Source organism: Cetorhinus maximus, chromosome 1, assembly GCF_964194155.1.
Source record: "Cetorhinus maximus chromosome 1, sCetMax3.hap1.1, whole genome shotgun sequence".
Lineage (NCBI taxonomy): Eukaryota > Metazoa > Chordata > Chondrichthyes > Lamniformes > Cetorhinidae > Cetorhinus > Cetorhinus maximus.
Genome location: NC_135879.1, coordinates 81,358,217 through 81,379,795, shown reverse-complemented (window position 1 = coordinate 81,379,795; position 21,579 = coordinate 81,358,217). Strand labels below are relative to the sequence as shown.

At 41.5% G+C, this 21,579-nt stretch overlaps 1 protein-coding gene across 26 annotated transcripts in view; it reads left to right on the top strand.

The window, feature by feature from the left end:
* The window catches only part of LOC144681317 (calcium/calmodulin-dependent protein kinase type II subunit delta), a 331,255-nt gene that overhangs the window by 208,285 nt on the left and 101,391 nt on the right, over window positions 1-21,579 (top strand). For all 26 annotated transcript variants that reach the window (XM_078543053.1, XM_078543061.1, XM_078543010.1 and 23 more), the window contains exon 5: window positions 8,018-8,083. In XM_078543053.1, coding sequence (XP_078399179.1) covers window positions 8,018-8,083 — 66 coding nt within the window. The remainder of the gene's footprint in view (window positions 1-8,017; window positions 8,084-21,579) is intronic.

The window sequence follows — 21,579 nt, the reverse complement described above, 5'->3', positions numbered from 1 at the left end:
AATAATGTTATAGCTGTCACATTTCTTTTGAATAAGGAACCCTTATGGAATATATATATTAATGTTATAGTATACGGGGCTGTTATTTAAGGGAAGGAGGATGTTGCGATTGTGCATTTGTTAGTATGTTAAATATTATCATTTAAATATATGTTTATGCTAATGGATATGTTATCATGGGAAGTGATGCAATATCACGTGACTCAGTTCTGTTGCACAGTTAGCATTTGCAAATTGAAGCAACAGCAAATCTCCATTGAAGCTCTGTGTTCAACCTCCTTGCCTGTCCTTCAGCTTCATTTGTATTAATCTAGAAAGAGATAATACAACAGTGGCAAGGCAAATTGATGAAGCTGTTTTCAAAATAAAAGATACTGGATTCTTGGTTTTGTAAATAAGAGGCAAAGAGCACAAAAGCAAGGTAGTTGTAATAAACCTTTTGTAAGTTACTGGTTAGACCCCAAGCAACATACTGTGTCCAATTCTGGCCACCACACTTTTTTAGGAAGGATGTCAAGGTTTTGGAAAAGGTAAACCTTCTCTGCACCAGGGTCATACCAATGATGATGGAATTCAGTTATGTGAAGAGGCTAGAAAGCTGGGATTGTTAAGGGGAAAGTTAATCAATGTGTTCAAAATTATGTGTGGAGTTTTATTTGAGTTAGTAGGAAGAAAGTGCACCCACTGGCAGGATGGTCAGCAACCAGAGGACACGTTTAAGATGGGCAAAAGCAGGGAGATGGTGAGAAGTTTTCTTCTTTCTCCATGAGTTGTGATCTGGAATACATTACCTGAAAGGGCAGTGGAAGCAGACTCAATAGTTATTTTCGAAAGGGAATTAGCTATCTATGGAAAAAGAAAAAAAAATGACAGGTTTACAGAGAAAACTGCCAATGTAACGCCCTTATTCAAAAAGGGAGGGAGACAAAAAACAGGTAACTACAGGCCAGTTAGCTTAACTCCATCATTGGGAAAATTTTAGAGTATTATAAAGGATGTAATAGCAGAGCATTTACAAATGCATAATATAATCAAGCAGAGTCAGCATAGCTTCATGAAGTGGAAATCATGCCTGTCAAATTTATTAGAATTCTTTGGAGAGGTAACAAGCAGAATAGATAAAGGGAAACCAGAAGATGTAATACACTTGGATTTCCGAAAGACGTTCAATAAGGTACCGCACATAAGACTACTTGATAAGAGCTCATGGTGTTGGGGGTAGTATATTAGCATGGATAGAGGATTGGCTAACTAATAGAAGACAGAGAGTTAAGATAAGGGGGTTATTTTCAGGATGGCAACCTGTAACAAGTGGAGTGCCACAGGGTTCAGTGCTGGGGCCACAATTATTTACAATATATATTAATGACTTGGATGAGGGAAGTGATTGTACTATCACCAATTTTGTGGATGACACAAAAATAGGTGGGAAGGCAAGCGGTGAAGATGACACAAAGAGTCGACAGAGAGATATAGGCAGGTTAAGTGAGTGAGCAAAAACTTGGCAGATGGAATATAATGTGGGAAAATGTGAGGTTATGCAATTTGGCTGGAAGATTAGAGCTGAATATTATTTAAATGGAGAAAGCTTCAGCACACAGGGATTTGGGGGCCCTTGTGCATGAATCACAAAAAGCTAGCATACAAATTCAGCAGGTAATAGGGAAGGCAAATGGAATGTTGGCCTTTATTTCAAAGGGAACGAAGTATAAAAATAGGGAAGTCTTGCTAAAACTATACAAGGCACTAGTCAGACCATACCTGAAATACTGTGAACAGTTTTGATCCCCTTATCTAAGGAAAGATATACTGGCATTGGAGGCAGTCCAGAGAAGGGTTCACTAGGTTGATTCCGGATATGGAGGGATTTCCTTATGAGGAGAGGTTGAGTAGGTTGGGCCTGTACTCATTGGAGTTTAGAAGAATGAGAGGTGACCTTATTGAAACATATAAGATTCTTAGAGGGCTTGACAGGATAGATGCTGATAGGTTGTTTCCCCTTGTGGGAGAGTCTAGGACCAGAGGGCATAATCGCAGAGTTAAGAGGTCACCCGTTTAAGCCAGAGATGAGGAGGAATTTCTTCTCTCAGAGGGTAGTGAATCTGTGGAATTCTTTACCGCAGAGGGCTGTAGAGGCCGGGTCATTAAGTATATTCAAGGCTGAGAAAGACAGATTTTTAATCAGTAATGGTTATGGGGAAAAGGCAAGAAAGTGAAGTTGAGGATTATCAGATCAGCCATGATCTCATTGAATGGTGGAGCAGGCTCGATGGGCTGAATGGCCTACTTTTGCTCCCATGCCTTATAGTCTTACGGTAAGAGCAAGAGAGTGGGACTAATTTGACAGCTCTATCAGAAAGCTTACACAGGTATGATTGGCCAAATGGAATCCTTCTGTGCCGCATGTTTCTATCAATTCAGCTACCTCAGAAGAATTCCAGTGAGCCATAATTTATTGCTTGTATCTCAATACTGACTTTCCTTAGGATTGCTAATTTGCTTAGCTGTACTTTGAAAACCCGCAAAATGCTTTGGAGCATTTCCCCAGTGTTGATATGATAACTGGTCTAACCTTTGAGTTAATACCTTCATTTTTTAAATGTTGCCTATACCTTCAGATGCAGCTGTTCTACTTTTGAATTCTGTATCTTATTTCCTTGCTCACTTCCTTGAGAATACTGTACTGTGTACAGTCTGTCCCATGTACGTATTCCATGCATATATTTAATTCTGCATGTTTCATCATAAAGCTTGCTTTACCAATCTCTACTTCTGTTCTAGATTCCTGAACTCAAATGAATGGGCTGGATTTTTGTAAAAGAGCAGAATGGTCGAGTTAGGAAGCTTCCCGACCTGGTAGACCCATCTCCTTTAAAAGGATCCCCATCCGCCTGCTATATTTTTGTTCTGGGGAGGCAGGGCATGTTGGAGTCAGGCCCATCGCCTCAGGAGGCAGGTCCGAGGTGGCATGGTGTGGGCAGTAGGCTAGGGCGCCTGCCTGTTTACTGGGATGTCGGTCCAGTTTTAATGATGCATGTCAAGCCCTCAAACTCTCATGTCTCACCACCCCCTGCCCAAACCCACCCATCTTGCATGCCGTGTCATATCCCCCATTCCCCCTCTTATTCTCCATGCCCCCTCATACCCGATGCCCACTTGATGCCCCCCATGTATCCTCCATAGCAACCCACACAGTATTCACTTTCAGCCGATCTCAGGAGCTATGTCTTTGAAATGAGCATAAAAATAAATGACAATCTAATCTTAATGAAAAATAACTCTGCTCCAAAAAAAGCCATTCCAAAATAATTAAATCCCCCCCCAAGCGGTCAATCTGTCATATGTATGAACAAACATCTATTTCACTAACCACATCAAAGGTAGCTAACCTTTTAATTTTCTTATTCATTTGCCGGATGTGGGGTTTGCTGGCTATGCCATCATTTATTGCCCTTCACTAATTGCCCTTGAGAAGGTAGTGGTGAGCTGCCTTCTTGAACCTCTGTAATTCCTGTGGTGTACGTGCTGTTAGAGAGGGAGTTCTAGGATTTTTACCCAGCCACAGTGAAGGAATATATTTCCAAGTTTGGATGGTGAGTGACTTGGAGGGGAAATTCCAGGTGGTGGTGTTCCCATCTATCTGCTGCCCCTGTCCTTCTAGATGGTAGTGGTCTTGGATTTGGAAGGTGCTGTTTAAGGAGCCTTGGTGAATTCCTACAATGCATCTTGTAGATGGTACATACTGCTGCTACTGTGCGTCAGTGGTGGAGGGTGTGAATGTTTGTGGAAGTGGAGCCAATCAAGTGGGCTGCATTGTCCTGGACAGTGTCAAGCTTCTTGAGTGTTGTGGGAGTTGCACTCATCCAGGCAAGTGGAGAGTATTCCATCACACTCCTGACTTGAACCTTGTAGATGGTGGACAGGCTTTGGGAGTCAGGAAGTGAGTTACTCGTTGCACGATTCCTATCCTCTGACCTGCTGTTGTAGCCACAGTATTTATATGGCTGGTCCAATTGAGTTTCTGGTCAATGGTAACTCCCAGGATATTGATAGTGGGGGATTCAGTGATAGCAATGCCATTGAATGTCATGGGGTGATTGTTAGATTTCCTCTTGTTGGAGATGGCCATTGCCTGGCACTTGTGTGGCGTGAATGTTACTTGCCACTTGTCAGCCCAAGCTTGGATATTGTCCAGGACCTGTTGCATTTGGACATGGAATGCTTCAGCATCTAAGGAGTCATGAATGGTGCTGAACATTGTGCAATTGTCAGCAAACATCCTCACATCTGACCTTATGATGGAAGGAAGGCCATTGATGAAGCAGCTGAAAATACCGAGGACACTCCCCTGAGGAACTCCTGCAATGATGTCCTGGAACTGAGTTGCTTGACCTCCAGTAACCACAACCATCTTCCTTTGTGCTAGGAATGACTCCAACCAGCAGAGAGTTTTCCCCCCTGATTCCCATTGACTCCAATTTTGCTACGGCTCCTTGATGTCACACTCGGTCAAATGCTGCTTTGATGTCCTGGGCAGTCTCTCTCATCTCACCTCTGGAGTCTAGCTCTTTTGCCCATGTTTGAACCAAGGCTGTAATGAGGCCAGAAGCTGAGTGACCCTGGCGGAGCCCAAACTGAGCATCAGTGAGCATGTTGTCGCTAAGCAAGTGCCACTTGATAGCACTAATGAAGATTCAACCCCCTTCTAAGAACTGGTTCTGGACCTTTTGAAAGTCAGCCGTGCATTCATAATGGGCTCAGCTATGATAATACACCCAGGAAACTGTAAACAATTGAATCTATTGAAATTAAAATACCAAATGCCCTTTTTTCCTAAGTTACGCTCGATGTCCTGTCAATCAATCAGCCCTGGAACAGATGGGGGCTTTATTTTTCTCTAAGTCCAAGCTCCTGAAGGTTTTATTGTTCATTTTGAAAGGACTGTGGGAATCTAAATCACTTCAGATTAATGCACTAAAGATCCCAAGCAGTGTTTTCTTCAGTTTTTAATGCATAGGAGCACTTTTTCCAATGTGTAAATGGACCCAGGAAAAATACTCTAATGCATCTCAGCACTTCTATTATGCTGATGAATGTAATGGTCAACTTAGCTTTGCGGCACAGAGTTCTCTAATCAATCACTGCAGTAAAAACACATCTACCTTACAATACAGCCTCTAACTATTGAAACTGACAGAACAACTTTTTTTGTATTTCAAAGCCTATCAATGAAGGAATTCTAGGAGCATGTGTCTTTTCTTTTGGTTCCCTACTTGCAGCAGTTACTTCCCTGCAGTTCAAGCCTCCTCTGGGAACCATGCCTTCTTACTGAAGGGGCCCCACTCCGCTATATTAGAGGGGTGGCGGGGGCAGTGGGGAGATGGCTTTAAGCTGCCCACCTTCACAATGGAGCCGGCAAGGGCTGCAGTGCTCTGACGGGCTAACTGCCTGTAACCTTATCCCGTGCCGGTGAAAATTAACGGATATGGGGGTGGAACTCACAGATCCCACCCTCTATTTTGAAAGGGCTCCCAAGTTGTCCCGACTCAGTGAAAATCCGGGCCAATTTATCAAACTCTGTCTCCATTCTTTATTTTTAAGGAATTCATTTTACAACATCTCCCATATCTGGCCTTCTATAATATTTCTAACTTGACCCTTAACTGATTTACCGGTTCTCCATTTACTGTGTACATGACTTGTGAAAAAAAGCTTTGGATCCCTTTTTTGCTATCTTTGGTCTTTCATTACATTGTCCTCTTGCCTACGAAGCTGAAGAAAAAGTAGAATAGTGCAGGGGTTTGGAAACCAGACATAAAAACAGAAAACGTCTTGTGGAGAGGTTGGACAGGCTAATGTTTTTGGTGCACGGACCCTTCAGAATGGTCGGCAGACCTGAAACACTGACGTATCTGTTCTCTACACAGATATTCACAGGTCTGCTGGGTGTTAGCAGAATTTTCTACTTTTTTTTCCTTTTATTTTTCCTTAGCTCATTTCATCAGCATTCCACAAATTTCTTTTTTACTTGGCATATTATAAATCACTACTGATTAACTTACATGTTCTTTTTAACAGTTTCTTTAAGTCAATAGCTTAGTATTACTAGATGCTTGGTAATGCTAAATTTTACCCTCTAGAGCTATGCTTCTGCAACCCTCAGTAATGTCTTAAAAAGTATTTATTTTTCATCTATTTTGTAGCTCCACTCCACTCCTTCCTGAAGATGTTCTAAAGTTTTGCCTAATTATATTTCCTCTTACTTGTTCAGACAATTTGCCTTTGCAAATTATAAATCAAGCCTTCACAGACTTTGTTTCTAATCTAGGCAGGTTTTACTTTTGTAATAAAGCTATCTCACCCGTGTGGAATCAAGTAAATTGTTAATGTAGCTGTCCATGCATGAATAACGATCCTTAAAAACTCTCTCCTGTAAGATTTGTGAAGAATTTTCTGTCCTTGACAATTAATGTGTGATATAATGGATAAACAAAACATTTCCAATTATAGCCTTTTTGAGTGATTAGTTTGCAAACCTTAATTTTCTGGCACAAAGCATTTTTAATGTCAAAAAAATTCTATAGCAGCTGGCATTGACAACATATTTTTCTGGCACTTCTCTCCCTCTCCTCTCTTGTGACTGATACTGCTATACCTCCTTCTACTGGGAATTGTATAGGACACCCACTGTACATTAGGCCTGGCAGCATCTGTGGAGAGAGAAACCGAGTTAACATTTTGAGTTCATATGACATCTTACAGACTCAAAACATTAACTCTGTTTCTCTCTCCACAGATGTTGCCAGACCCACTGGGCTTTTCCAGCATTCTCTGGGCAGGTTTTTCCGATCAGCGAGTGGGGGTGGGGCCCAGCCACCCAGCCGTAAGATGACGTGGGGATATGTCGAGCGTGCATCCCGATGTCACCCCACGTCATTTAGATTGTCAGTTTGGCGGGTGTGCAGCCAAATCGGCTGCGCGCCTGCCGAACTGTCGACGGCCTATAAAGGCCATTAAAAAACCAACTAACATGATTGATGGACCTGCCCGTCCAGCCTTAAGGTTGGCGGGCAGGCCAGGAGCCCAGGCGGGCCTCGGAAAAAGCATGAAACCTCATCTGCGGGCTGGATGAGGTTTTATGAGGGCCTTTAAATTTTTACAAAAGGTTTCAAGAAAAGTTATGGACATGTCCCAACTCATGTGACAGTGTCACATGAGGGGACATGACAGGGAAATTTTTCAAACCTCTTTATTTCAAGTTTTACATCGGAGACGATCTCCCTGAAGCGGCACATTACCTCAGGGAGATCTGTGCGCTCTTTTGCGCACATGCGTGAAAGAGCGCACTCCAGGCTGAGGGAATCCCTCCCCCTCCACCCCTGCTCGCACAGGGAGCGCATAGCGCTTCCTGGTGGACGTCACGCTGGGCGGGCCTTAATTGGCCCACCCACTTAAAATGGCTGTGTGCCCCCGATCGTTGGTGCCGATTGGAGGCCCACCCACCGGCACCCGCTCCCACTCTTCCCCCCACCAATGGGGGAAAATGTTGGCTTCTGTTTTTATTTCAGAATTCCAGCATCCTCAGTATTTTGATTGTCTCTGCTGTATACTCTTGAGTTATACTTGAGGAGAAACACCAGAGTGATAGGCCACATAGTTCAGGCTATTAATCGAGCCATTCAGAATTATTATAAGACACAAAATTACATTGAAGCAAATACATAAATAGCCTTGGTAGAACGTATTGCATATCTGCGATGAATTGAATTTTACTAAAATAATGCAATGGCAGATACTTATTGGAATAAGCAGAATAAAACATTTGCTAGTACTTCCTCACTTGTGTTCCATCCTTAAGATCATTGTGCAGTCGGCTACAGAGAGATGTTTTGAGAGGCATACATGTTTTGGAGGTTAATGCTGTTGGGTAATGGGTGACAAGCTATATGGTATGTTGGTGCTTCTTCTTTTAGAAAGAATACTAATCACGAACGTGCAATGTTTGTTGTCTTACTAGAGTGACTGGAGGAGAATTATTTGAAGATATTGTGGCCAGAGAGTACTATAGTGAAGCCGATGCCAGGTAAGTCTGTCCCTTTTATTGTGCAACTCTCTGGCCTGGAAATTCCTCAGAGCTGTTTTGAGGAGTTTCCTGGCCTTAGTTACTACACCATGTTTTCTGAGTTATTTGTAAATCTTTCTCTTCGTGTAGTGTTTAATCATTTTGAAGGCAAATTTAACACAACAAAAACGTCAATGTTTTAATTACACTTTACTGAAACCAATTCTTTAAAAAAAATGCAATGAGAGGCCTGTTTTCATGATATAGCACCAAGCCTATTTATTTAGAGGCTCAAAATATGTTTTTTTGCAAGATAGAGCTAATAATTATTTTATAAGTTTTGTAGTGAATACACCTATCATTTCTCCTTTTTAAAAAAAAAAATTGAACATTTTCCATTTCTGAAACATTTTTTTTACACTGATGGGGGAAGCCCAAGTGTAGTACGCTGATTTGATGTAGAACTGGCTGCCACTTTAATTTCTACAGTTTTATTCCAAGGATCAGTAATTATAATGTATAATGTCAAAAACAACTGAAAAACAATTCACACTTGATCGAAAATTGTAAGAATTAAAGGTTGGGGCAAATTGAATTATGTAGTATATATTATATTGAACTTCAAGGGCAGAATTCTCCGGTCGGCAAGCGGGGACGCATAAGATGACACGCAGTGACGTCGGGCATGTGTCCTGATGTCAACGTGCGTCATTTAGATTGTTGGTTCGGTGGGCATGCAGCCAAGTTGGCTGCGCGTCCACCAAACGGTTAAAGGCCTATTAAGGCCATTTAAATAGTCATTAACTCAATTAAATGAGCTGCCCGTCCAACCTTAAAGTTGCCGGGCAGGCGAAGAGCCCAGGCGGCCTTTGAATTTTTCATAAAACCTCATACACGGGCGGGATGAGGTTTCATGAAGTGTTTTAAAATGTAATAAAAATTTTTACATTAATTCTTTGACATGTCCCAGTTCATGTGACAGTGTCACATAAGGGAACATGTTCCAAAAATTTTTTCTTTCCTTCATTTAAACTTACACATGCCAAAAAGATCTCCCTGAGGCACCTCCGTGCCTCAGGGAGCCCTCTGCACTCTTTCACATGCATGCGCAAAAGAGCGCAGAGAACCACTCAGGGAACCTTCCCCCGCCCGCACAAGGAGCGCTCAGCGGGCGGGCCTTAATTGGTCCGCTCACGTAAAATGGCAGCATGTCCCTGATTGGGGGCACCGATCGGGTTCGCGCCCGCCTCCACGCGCCCCCACACAACCCCCCTAACGGGGGGAAAATTTTTCCCCAAATTGCTACTCAGCCCAAAAAACAAAAAAAATGGAAGTACACGTTTCAACAATTTTTGTCACTAAACCCTGATCTAAAAATTAATGTAAATGCATAATGCTCTCCAAGTATGTCTGCAAATATCTGCAGTAGATATGGGGTAGAGCTTCTGCTTTGATCGCACCCATTTTGATAAGTGGTTCTTCTCCCACCCCAGTTTCTGCTAAAACTGATTTCTGTGTTGCTGGATGCAAAATCTGCCATGAACCAATGCAATCAGGCATTATGTTAAACATTTTTTAAAAGGAATTGCTTTAATATCAAAACGTGCCTGGATATATTTAACTGCGGAGACTTGGTGCAGTTTGATTAATATAGCTGAAAATAGGTGCATCACAAAAAAATATGCATTTTTAATCATCGTCTATCCTCCATCTTTGAGTAAACTGATTTTACATGATTAAAAATTAGCTTTAAAAATGTACAAAACTAATTTCAAGGGCAGCATTTTCCCCCCGTTGGGGGGGGTTGTGTGGGAGCGGGCGTGAGCGGGCAGGTTCCTGATTGGCGCCCCCGGCTGGGGGTGCGCCGCCATTTTACGTGGGCGGACCAATTAAATTAAATTAAATTTAAAAAGATTATAAACGAAGAGAAAAATTTTATTGACATGTCCCCTCATGTGACACTGTCACATGAGCTGGGACATGTCAATTACTTTTATTAAAAATGTAACACAAATTTTAAATCCCTCATGAAACCTCACCCTGTCTGTGGATGCTCCTTTAAGTGTTTTAATTACTTTTCAATAGGCCTTTGACAGGTCGGCGGGTGCGCAGCCGAGTCAGCTGCGTGCCCACCGAATTAAAAATCTAAATGACGCATGGTGATGTCGGGACACCTGCCCGACGTCACCGCACGTCATTTTATGCATCGGTGAGTGGGCCCCGCCCCCGTTCGCCGAAGGGAGAATCCTGCCCCTAGTTACATTGGTGTACAGTCATCAGTTTCTTATATTAAGTTTAACAAAAAACATTTAAAATATTTTAAGAGGTAGCTGTTGGTGCCCTTGTGCCCAAAAGACACAGCTTAATTTTTAGAGCCTGCTGGATGGCCCACAAATGAAAACAATTCGTAGAAATTCCCAATAGCGATTTGAGAGCGTGCCAGGTTTTGTGTATGGGATTATCTTTTAGTTATTTAATAGTTTAGAACTTCAGTATTGTTGAAAGAAAGAGTCATGCCATCAAAGCTTTTCATCATGCGCTCACCAGGACAGATACACAATACCAAGAATAAAGAGAGCAACAATTAATACTGCATGAGAAGAGAGCGCTGATTGGTTGGCAAGTGGACCTTGATTGGTAGAGGTGTTGCTATGGAGAATGCACCAGGGAAGAGTTAACTGCCATGCTTTTGTATAAATTCAAACCAGGCAGGTTGCCGCTGATTGGTCAAGACAGTCCCATGGGGAATGAACCAAGGAATGGCTGTTGCCAAGCAATATTTCGGATACATAGATGATACGTTTGCTATCTTTGAATCTGCAGCTGCATGAGAATTTCCTTACGCACCTTTATGAGCTCCATCTTGCCCTCAAATTTTCCTTTGAAATGGAGCAGTCAAATGAGCTCCATTTCTTCAACGTGCTAGTTGAGAAATCTGCCAATGGGTTCTGTACTACTGCCTACCTTCACTGTACAGTTCCACACGCTATAAGTTTGGCCTTATTGGCAACCTCGTAAATAGGGCCCGAGCCATTTCTTCACTGTGCAATCTTGATGTTGAAATAGGGTGCATCAAAGTCATCCTGTGGTATAATGGCTACCCTGATCAGATCATTGCTTGCCATATAACGCAAACTCATGAATGGGCCTAAGGCCACCACTTTCAGTCCTGAAAAGTGCCCAGCCTACCTCAGATTACCCTGGAAGGGCAAGGTATCTCAAAAATTTGAGCAATAAGTGAAGCTAGCCATTTCACACTGCTTCCACGTTGTAGCAAAGCAAGTGGTATTCTCCACTAACAGGATGTTGCCAGCAAACCAAAAAGATGTTCTGCCTATCACACAAATAAATTGTATGAATTTCAGTGTGGGTGTGATGTCAAGTACATAGGCTGTACGTCCCATCAGCTGGCAGATTGTATAAAACAGCATGTTCTTTCTGCTGTTCACAACAGATTAAGTGACCGTACCCAACCAGCCTATGCTTTCAAAACTAAAAAACACGGTGTCCAACATTTTATGTGATTCCGCGATTGGACAGCACTTGCTTAACCATCCTGATTGCGCTCAGAATTACATTGGCAATCAGTTTAAGATTGTCATTTGGGCTTGCAGTGTGGCTCATTTACACATGTTAGAAACTACATATGTTCACACACAGGACCCTGTTTGCAGACAGAAGGAGCATGTTCACGCATTGTACATTTTTCAACTAAACGAAAGGTTGGGGACAGCTATTCCCTGGTTCATTCTCCTCTTCCAATCAGAGTCCACTTGTCAACCAATCAGCAATCTCTTCTCATGCAGTATAAATTGTCGTTTCCTTTAGTATTAATATTCTTGCATATCTGCCCTGATGAGTACAAGACGAAAAGTTTCAACAGCATGTCTCTTTTTTCAGTAATACTTCATTTTCTTTTGTGCAGTAATTTTAAAACAAGCATAAAGGACTGCACAAACTCAAACTTGTGCTGAATGTAATTTGCCCTTAAAATTCTGCGATCATTTGCAACAAAAGAAGCATAACCGACATTCTAGACCCAAATGTTGTCAATGTATTGAGTTTAGAAGCATGCTTTTTGATTTCTGTAAAGTAGTGATGGGCATCCTAGGCTGGTGAGTGGGCCGCATGAGTGGCCCTCCTTCATCTCAGCAAGCCACAAGATTGAAATCAGGCATGTGCGATCCATTATATAATTAGGGGCAAATTAAATTATTGGCAAAAGTAACCTAAAAATGCGCAACCTCCCACACCCACCAGTGTCGTAACTAAGACAGTCTCCTGGGATAGGGTCATTTTACTAACTGCACCTAGAATTTGCAGGGCATCCCAGTTGAACCATAGCAGCACTTTGATTGGACACAGAGGGAGTGCAGGGTTCTCACAGTCAATGTTGTGTGCAATCAGCATGCACCTCACTTCATGTGTTCTTTGCATTGTGTGCATATTACTTTAGTAATACCAGTAGGAAAAAAAACTATGTGGACGGAAATCCTGTGTGTGGGCAACAGTCAACAAAATATCTCGCTGGCCACGCTCAGAACCCTGATGGGCGGCATATGGCCTGCAGGCCGTAGGTTGCCCACCATTGCTTTAAAACATTTTTTTTTCATTTGTTACAGTTGCATTAAATGCAAAATTCAATAGCGCAGCATAGTTTTTAATATTTCTGAAATCAGAAGGATCAATCAAGAGTATGAAAAGTATTAAAGTTCTACCTTGCCCATAGGATGTCATGCATTTGGCAGCATACTAACTGATCTTCCAATTGTAAAGAGCATAACACTATTAAAGTATTTACCAAGCGAAACACTTCACCAATCTTCAATTAGAATCTGTGATTGTGTTAATATTAGCAATCAAAACTTCAGCTGTTTTCACATATTTAGCAATAAATTGTGGTAAACTATTTCAGAAATGGAAACTACTTTAATATTCTTGAGAACTTAAACTATTTGCATTCCTGCTGTTTAGTTATGCTTACGATTTATGCCTTTTATTTTTACAGCTAATTTTAAAATTATGAATAATGAAAATTGAAATTTGTTATAAACCAGTGCCGTAATGCTTGATTTCTTCATATAGAATTAATTTTCCATTTCTTTAATCCTATTCCTAAACATCTAAATTCCAAGTATCTACTAAAGGGATATTCTGTTCATAGTTGTTCCATAAGCTTACAGCTAGTTTATTAAAATTAACTAATTGCTCATTTTTTTAACCTTTACATAATGATGAAAAGGCCATCATCCCATTTAGGAAAACGTACCTGAACATTTCCTCCTTTAAAGATTGCTATAGGGAATATAGTGATTAGTTAGTCAGTCTCATGTGGCTTTACACACCAGGAGTCTGGATTAAGTGTGGTCCTCAGAGAAAGTGAGGTTAGTGGACAGGAAATAATTAGACCCGAGGAAGACATAATTCCAACTCACTTTTTGATGTCCTACGTGCTGTGCTTAGTTTTGCATTTAAATTCTAATGTGAACATCCATAATGGACACTGTCCACGTAAATGTGTTAAAAAATAATTATACCCCACCTCTGCCAGTAGTGGTACTGCAGCACCTCTACTGGAAGGAATGTGTATAGAGTGTCAATTTTATGCAGGGAGTTTCTATCATTATTGTTTATATTAGAATTTATAATGGAAAAGGTTAAAAAGAACGGGTGATACATACAGGGGAGAGAGGCAAACTGAATTCCTTTATTTTTCTTGCTTTCTGTCCGTAAGTAAATTACAGTGCGGCACTGATCACAGGCAGCGGTCGGCTTCCCGACTGCCCCCTCCCGCCCCTGCCGAGCACTCCTGCCAGGGGTAAAATCTTGCCCATGGTAATCAATTGTGCACAGAAAATTGCAACAAACAGCAAGGCCTGGACAATATTCGGGCTTGACCTTATTAGTGACAAGTAATATTTGTGGCACACAAGTGCCAGACAATCTTCAACAAAAGAAAGTCTGACCATCTTCCCTTAACATTTAATGGAATTACCATTGCTGAGTCCCCCACCATCAACCTCCTGGGGGTCACCATTCACCAAAAACTTAAGTAGCCATATAAATACCATGACGCAAGAATAGGTCAGAGGTTGGGTATTCTGCAGTAAGTAACTCAACACCTAACACTCCAAAGTCTCCACTGTCTTTAAGTCACAAGTCAGCAGTTATCCTTTTTATTCTTTCACACTACTTGGGCAATGCTGGCTACGTCAGGCTTTTTGTTGCCCATCCCAAATTGCCCTTGAGAAGGTAGTGGTGAGCCAATGCCTTGGATTCTGCAGCCCATGTGGTATAGGACACCCACTGTGCTGTTAGGAAGGGAGTTCCAGGATTTTAACCCAGCAACAGTGAAGGAATGGCAATACAGTTCCAAGTCAGAATGGTTAGTGGCTTGGAAGCGAACTTACAGGCGGTGGTGTTCCCATGTGTCTGCTGCCCTTGCCCTTAAGTGGTAGAAGTTGTGGGTTTGGAAGCTGCTGTTGAAGGAGCCTTGGTGAGTTGCTGCAGTGCATCTTGTAAATGGTACACATTGCTACCACTGTGTGTCGGTGTTGGAGGGAGTGGATGTTGGAAGTGGTGGATGTTAGAAGTGATGGATGGAGTGCCGATCAAGTGGGCTGTGTCATCCTGGATGGTGTTGAGGTTCTTGAGTTGTTGAAGCTGCACTCATCCAGGCAAGTGGAGAATATTCCGGCACACTTCTGACTTTCTGCCTTGTAGGTGGTGGACAGGCTTTGGGGAGTCAGGAGGTGAGTTACTCTCCACAGAATTCCCAGCCTCTGACCTGCTCTTGTAGCCACAGAATATATATGGCTAGTCCAGTTCAGTTTCTAGTCAATGGTAACCACCTGGATGTTGTTAGTGTGGGTTTCAATGATGGTAATGCCATTGAATGTAAAGGGGAGATATTTGGATTCTCTCTTGTTGGTGAACTTGCGCTCTTCCCCTCCTCCCCCTCGCCCTCCTCTCCCCACCCCATACACAGGCAGCGCTTCCACGTGCGTTTCACACTGGGCGGACCTTAATTAGCCCGCCAGTGTGAAATCGCGGTCTGGCCCTGATTGCGGTCAGCTTCCCGACCACTTCCCCTGCTGACCCTGCCCAACGAGGCAAAAATCCTCTCCAATTATTTTTTTTTTTAACTGCAATCGTCTTTCTAGTCAGCATGTTTCAGCCCTCCAGCTTTGAGATTAACATTGGCAGCGCAAGATAGATGTGCTGTTGCTTTGGGGAATGGGGTGCTGATTGGTGCTTTTGTGGGTCTGCCCACAATCTCAGATCACTGCAACCTTTGTATCAACCTACTTTTTGTCTTCTGCCAGACTGCTGGGGCACTGGATCCTGCTCTGCCTTCCTGGTTTTTCACACATCTCTTCTTAGCTATCCCCTTTTTGCTATTCATTCACACATTGCATATGTTTCTTAAGTTTTGTATTTCCCTTGTTGTTCCCCTTTTATCTCCTGCCAATACCTGTGTTTCTGTTTAATCTTCTCCTGTTATCTACCTAAGCACTTCACAAATTGTGACTTCTTTTTTGTGTTTTTACCTCCCTTGTTCCGCTTCTTTCAAAAATGCTGTTCATCTTTAATATCTTCCAATCACAAGGATGGGTGTTAAGACCTGAAATATCGACCAACTGACTTCTGTTTCTCCATTGATGCCTAATGTGATGAATATTTCTGTTTTTTGCTATTTTGGTTTCCCAGTTTCCAGTAACTGCAGTATTTTGCTTTTTGACTAAATATTTAGTCATTGAATTAATGTATTATAATTGCTGTGAATTTACCAAGTTTTAGATGATAATGAGCTTGGCTCAGTGATAGAACTATTTTCCCTGAATTTGTGGGTTCAAGTTCCACTCCACAGACTTGAACTCATAACCTAGGCTGATAATTCAGTGCAGTACTAAGTGAGTGCAGCAGTAGGAGGTGCTACCTTTCAGATGAGAATGATGCCCATCTGCCGTCTTAGCTGGAGCTAAAAGATTCCATGGCAGTATTCGAAGAACATGAGAAGTTCTCTCCAGTATCCTGGTCAATATTCATCCCTCAAACAAGATTAATTGAAACATTACTGATTTGCTGTTTGTGCGACCTTGCTGCATGCAGAATTGGCTGTGATGTCGACTACAGTGATTGGGCTGGATTTTCATGAAGTCAGGGAGACTCCGTGCAGGGGTGAAAATGGGTGTTGGGACTCAATTCTAGGACTCCCAACCCTATTCCCAGGATTTCCGTTTTTCAGTAGTGCCTTTTAAGGTTGCAGCTGCTGCGGGTGGTGATCCAGCACCTACACTTCCAACCTAGCCGGCTGCATTACGGGGATAGGCATGTCCTAGTCCTCCACAATTTTCATGGAGTAGGGCCAGCTTTTCAAGGATTGGTGGTCTGCATAAGGGAACCTTTTGAAAGCTAAGATCAAAAGGTCCTCCACACGTCCCCCATGCCAAGGTATGTCACACACCCACCAACTATGCTCCTGCCATGCCAAGCTATGGTACTTTGATGCCCATTCACCCACTATACTGGATGGAAACAATGAACCTAAGAGTGACAATACGATGTGTAAAAAGCTTTAAAACAAAAACAGCCATTCATTGATAACTTACCACTTCCTTTTTTTTAAAAACCCTTCTTTTCACGACAGGGTAATAAAAATGTCAATGATCCAGACCTTCTAAAGTATCAATAGCTGAAACTGCAAGCAGTTGAACCTTCTTTATCTTGTGTAAATACACATTTTGAAATTGACAGCATAGATCAGAGAGCTAGAGCTATAAAGCAAGCAATGTTTTCACTGGGGTTCAGGTGTTTCAATCTAATGGATGTCTGGGCTCTCAGCCAAGATTACAGAATGGGTCTTGGCTGAGAGCCAAGTACAGGTGGCATGAATGGGTCATGGGGAGTGTGTGGAGCTGTGAGGGATAAAGGGCCTTAGTTTTTTCATTATAAGTGGGGCAAAGTCCCACAGTGATGAGGCGAGCCTTTTAAACAGCTCGCTTTGGTGTCTGGCAACCCCTGTGGCTGCCTCCAAACTATTTCCCACCCATCCCTCTCTGCACACAGTTAAAATCTCATCTTTCCTGCCACTTTCTCCTGAGGCAGGTGGGATGATTTATCTTCTCTTGCTACCCACTTTGGGGTTGAAAAGCCAGCCCGTTATCTTTGAAAAAGTATTTATTTATCTATAAAATGCTCTGGGGGATCCTGAGATTCTAAAAGGCAGTATATAAATACAAGTAGTTTCTTTCTTCCTTATCATAGAACATCATAACACAAGAATTAGGAACAGGAGTAGTCTATTCAGCCCCTCGAGCCTGCTCTGCCGTTCGATAAGTTCATGGGCTGATGCATTTGTGGCCTCAATTCCACTTTCCTGTCCGCCCTCCAAACCCTTGATTCCTCTGTCGATCAAAAATTTATCTAACTCACCCTTGAATATATTCGATGACTCAGCCTCCACTGCTCTCTGGGGCAGAGAATTCCACAGACTCACGACTCTCTTGAGAGAAAAAAGTCCTCCTCATCTCAGTTTAAATGGGAATCACCTAATTTTTAAACAATGTCCCCAGTTCTAGATTCCCCAACAAGGGGGAACATCCTCTCAGCATTCACCCTGTCAAGTCCCTCATGATCTTATATGTTTCAATAAGATCACTTCTCGTTCTTCTAAACTCTAATGGATATGGGCCCAATCTGCTCAACCTTTCCTCATAAAATAATCCCTTCATCCCAGGAATCAGTTGAGTGAACCTTCTCTGAGCTGCTTCTAATGCAATTATATCCTTTCTTAAGTAAGGAGACCAAAACTGTATACAGTACTCCAGATGCGGTCTAATTAAGGCCCTGTACAGCTGTGGCAATGCTTCCCTACTTTTATACTTGCTTGCCCTTGCAATAAAGCCAATACTCCATTTGCCTTCCTAATCACTTGCTGCGCCTACGTAGCAACTTTTTGTTATTCATATACCAGGACATTCAGATCCTTGTGAACTGTTGAGTTCCGCAGTCTCTCTCCAATCAAATTAGAAACTGACTTTTCATATTCTTCCTGCCAAAGTGGACAAGTTCGCGTTTTCCCACATTATACTCCATCTGCCAATTTTTTTTGCCCACTCATTTAATCTATTGAAATCCTTATGTATACTTTTTATGTCCTCTTGACAACTTAACTTTTCTACCTATCTTTGTGTCATCAGTAGATTTAGCTACCGTACATTTGGTCCCTTCATTCAAGCTATTGATGTAGATTGTAAATAATTGAGACCTCAGCACTGATCCCACTAGTAACAGCTTGCCAACCCAAAAATGGCCCATTTATCCCTACTCTCTGCTTCCAGTTAGCTAACCAATCCTTTATCCATGCTAATATTTACTGCCTATACAATGTGCTCTTATCTTGCATAGTAACCTTTGATTTGGCATCTTATCGAATGCCTTTGGAAATCTAAGTACACCACATCTGCAGATTCCTCTTTATCTACGTTGCTTGTTATTTCCTCAAAGAGCTCTAATAAATTAGTCAAACACAATTTTCCTTTCACAAAACCATTTTGACTCTGTCTGATTCTATTGTGATTTTCTAAATGTCCTGCTATTACTTCCTTAATAATGGATTCATCTGCAGATAGGGATGATGCTGAGTGGCAGGATTCTAGTCCAAAAATGGTTACTAGTGACTTTCTCATTCATTCTAGAAACTTGTGTTTGCTTTTACAAACATTTCAATCAAGGTGAAATTTTTCTCCCTGAAGATTCACTGGAGAAGGCACAATCCAATTAAATATTGGGAAGACCGAAGCCGTTGTCTTCAATCCCTGCCACTAATTCTGACCCCTAGCCACTGATTCTAAACTCTGTCCTGATCTTTGAGGATGCATCAAACTATTTTCAATCATGGTCCTATTTGATGATAAGTTTAGCTTCTGACCCCATATACTTTCCGTCACCAAGATCACCTACTCCCACCTTTACCACCAATCTCCACCCCTTCCTCAGCCCATCTGCTGCTAAACTACTCATCCTTGTTTTTGTTACCGCTAGACTTAACTGTTCCAATGATTGACTGGCCAGCCTCCCATCATCCAAAGGCCTGCTGCCCTTATCCTGACTTGCACCAATTCCCAATCATACATCACACCTCAGATTTAAAATTCTCATATGTGATCTAATTGCTCCATAGCCTCACCTCCTCTATCTCTGTACCTTCTTGCAACCTTATAACCCTACCTGTTTCGGTGCCTTGAGCACTAGATTTCTTTTGGCCTTCCATTTCCCAGACCCAGGGCTCTGAAATTGCCTCCTAAATGACTCCACTTCTCTCTTCTCCTTTAAGACACTCCTTAAAATCTATCCCTTTGTCCAAGCTCTTGGTCACCTTGTTCTGATCCCTGTAGAGTCCGATAACATTTAAAAAGAAATTCGAACTACCAGTTAAAAGCTGAACGGATGACATGACAAGATTTCACACTTTAAGACATTTAATGTAGCAAACAGGCTAAAAGCTCCATTGACTAAACGTTATTTTTATTGGATGCTGCCATTGTTTTCAGGTGTACACACCTTGCACCTTCTTCCCACTAAACCAGTCTGAGTTCCCTTTAATTAAACCATCCAGGCTTGCTGTCAGAGAAGGCCCACAGCAGGTCATATGGCCCACTTTATTTTACCTTAAGTACACAGGCCAAAACTGAAACCTCATAATTTTAACAGCCTGTCCTAAAATGTCCTTCTGGACCTTTGTGTCAAATTTTGTCTGCTAATGCTCCTGTGAAGCACTTTCGGAGGTCTTGCTACAGTGAAGCTGCGATACAAGTGTGAGTTGTTAGCATTGTAGTTGCTAGAGAAATTCATTAAAGAAAATAGTAATTAGAAATTTGGTTTTATTTTCATTATCTGGTTGTTCCAACTTAAGAGTAGGCTTCCAGCTAATTATCAACTGTCCAAACAACTGAACACCAGATTGTATTTGGGTAACCAAATATTGTAACAATGAATGCTGACCTAGGGCCAGACTCCACTCTGAATTTTTGCTGTCCAGCATTTTTGATCAATAAACATCTGGAGCGAACCCTCAAAGCTGAAATTATTACCTGGTTTGAATTTTGCAATCTGAAGAAACAACCATTATGGCTAATGATTTGTATCTGTAGACAGCTCTTTGAAGCAAGTTCATCAGTTGTGACTGTGTATCAGAACCACCTGGGATCTTGCATATTGTTTACAGAATTGATAGATATGCAAGGATTCATTTTGACATAAGTTGCTGTTGAGTAGATCTCCAGTGATGCACGTTGCTGTAGTTAATTGTTTCCCAAAATGATGTACTATTCAGTCCTAAACTGCAATGGCACTTTGTGTAATAATCATACGAGTAGGTAATTTAAGATAATTGAAAGGGAGGGTAACAGAAAGAATTGCTTGTATTAATCAGAGAATTTTATACTTTCGGCTGGACATGATTCACTTATGGCCACAAATGTACAGTTTTTATTTTTTCCTCTTGGAGGTGTATGAATTTGCAGTACAAAACAATCTTGAAATGGAGAGTGGTAAATACCAGCAGAGTGAAAAGATGGTTGTAGCCAAAAAGGAGAAATAGAATTGTCTCTCACACATCTATACACAGATGACCAATCAGTTTGTGCTTTCATTGCTTTATGTTTATAGTTATTGTTGATAGGGTTTATAGGTGCTCAGTTAAAGTGTTAAGTATTGTTTCTTCCTCATTTGCTCTGCTGCTACCTAGAAACTGAAAAAGTCCCTTTCCTTGAAAGATATTCGATTTGCACACATGAAATCTACCTTTTTTATTATTTGATGAAATGTTATTTGGAGCTGTTTTTAGCATGTAGGTTATTTTGTTTTTATTGTGCTTAGTTCTCAGTGCTGCCTTCTTTAATTGGAGAGTCTAAGGTTTCAATTCAGAGCAAATGCTTATACACCGAGTACAAGGCAATCATCGGACTATTATAGCTGCATATAACATAGATATGAGGAAGGACAGTTATCCAAAGGGCCCTGTTCCCCACCCCAGTACACCCCGCCATCCCCGGTCCCTACAATCTAGGATGATGGTATTTTCCTCTTGTATGTCAAGGTTATATTTCTTTCATTGAAGAGCAAGGTGAATGCTGTGATAGTTAATCTAACACTCTCTTTTTGTATTAAAAGAGCTAATTGCAAATCTGACCTTATTTCAGTGCCACTAGTTCCTGTCCCATTTGCATCTAATTTGTTCTGCAATGATTTTATCTTTGACAGTTGACTTTTTAAAAACTGCTTGTTCATAAAAGAAAACTGTTGATACTTTGCAGATGGTGGGATTTGTGAAGACTTATCACATATCTGTATATGTCAGTAAAAGGATAGTGTAATTGTAATAAAATATAATTTTCACTGAGATTTACTTTGTCATACACAGTACTAGTCAATCATGGCTTTATTAAATTATGAAATGCAACTTGCTGTGTTTTGTCTGTCTGGAATGTTTAAAATAGTCATCTGCAATGTCC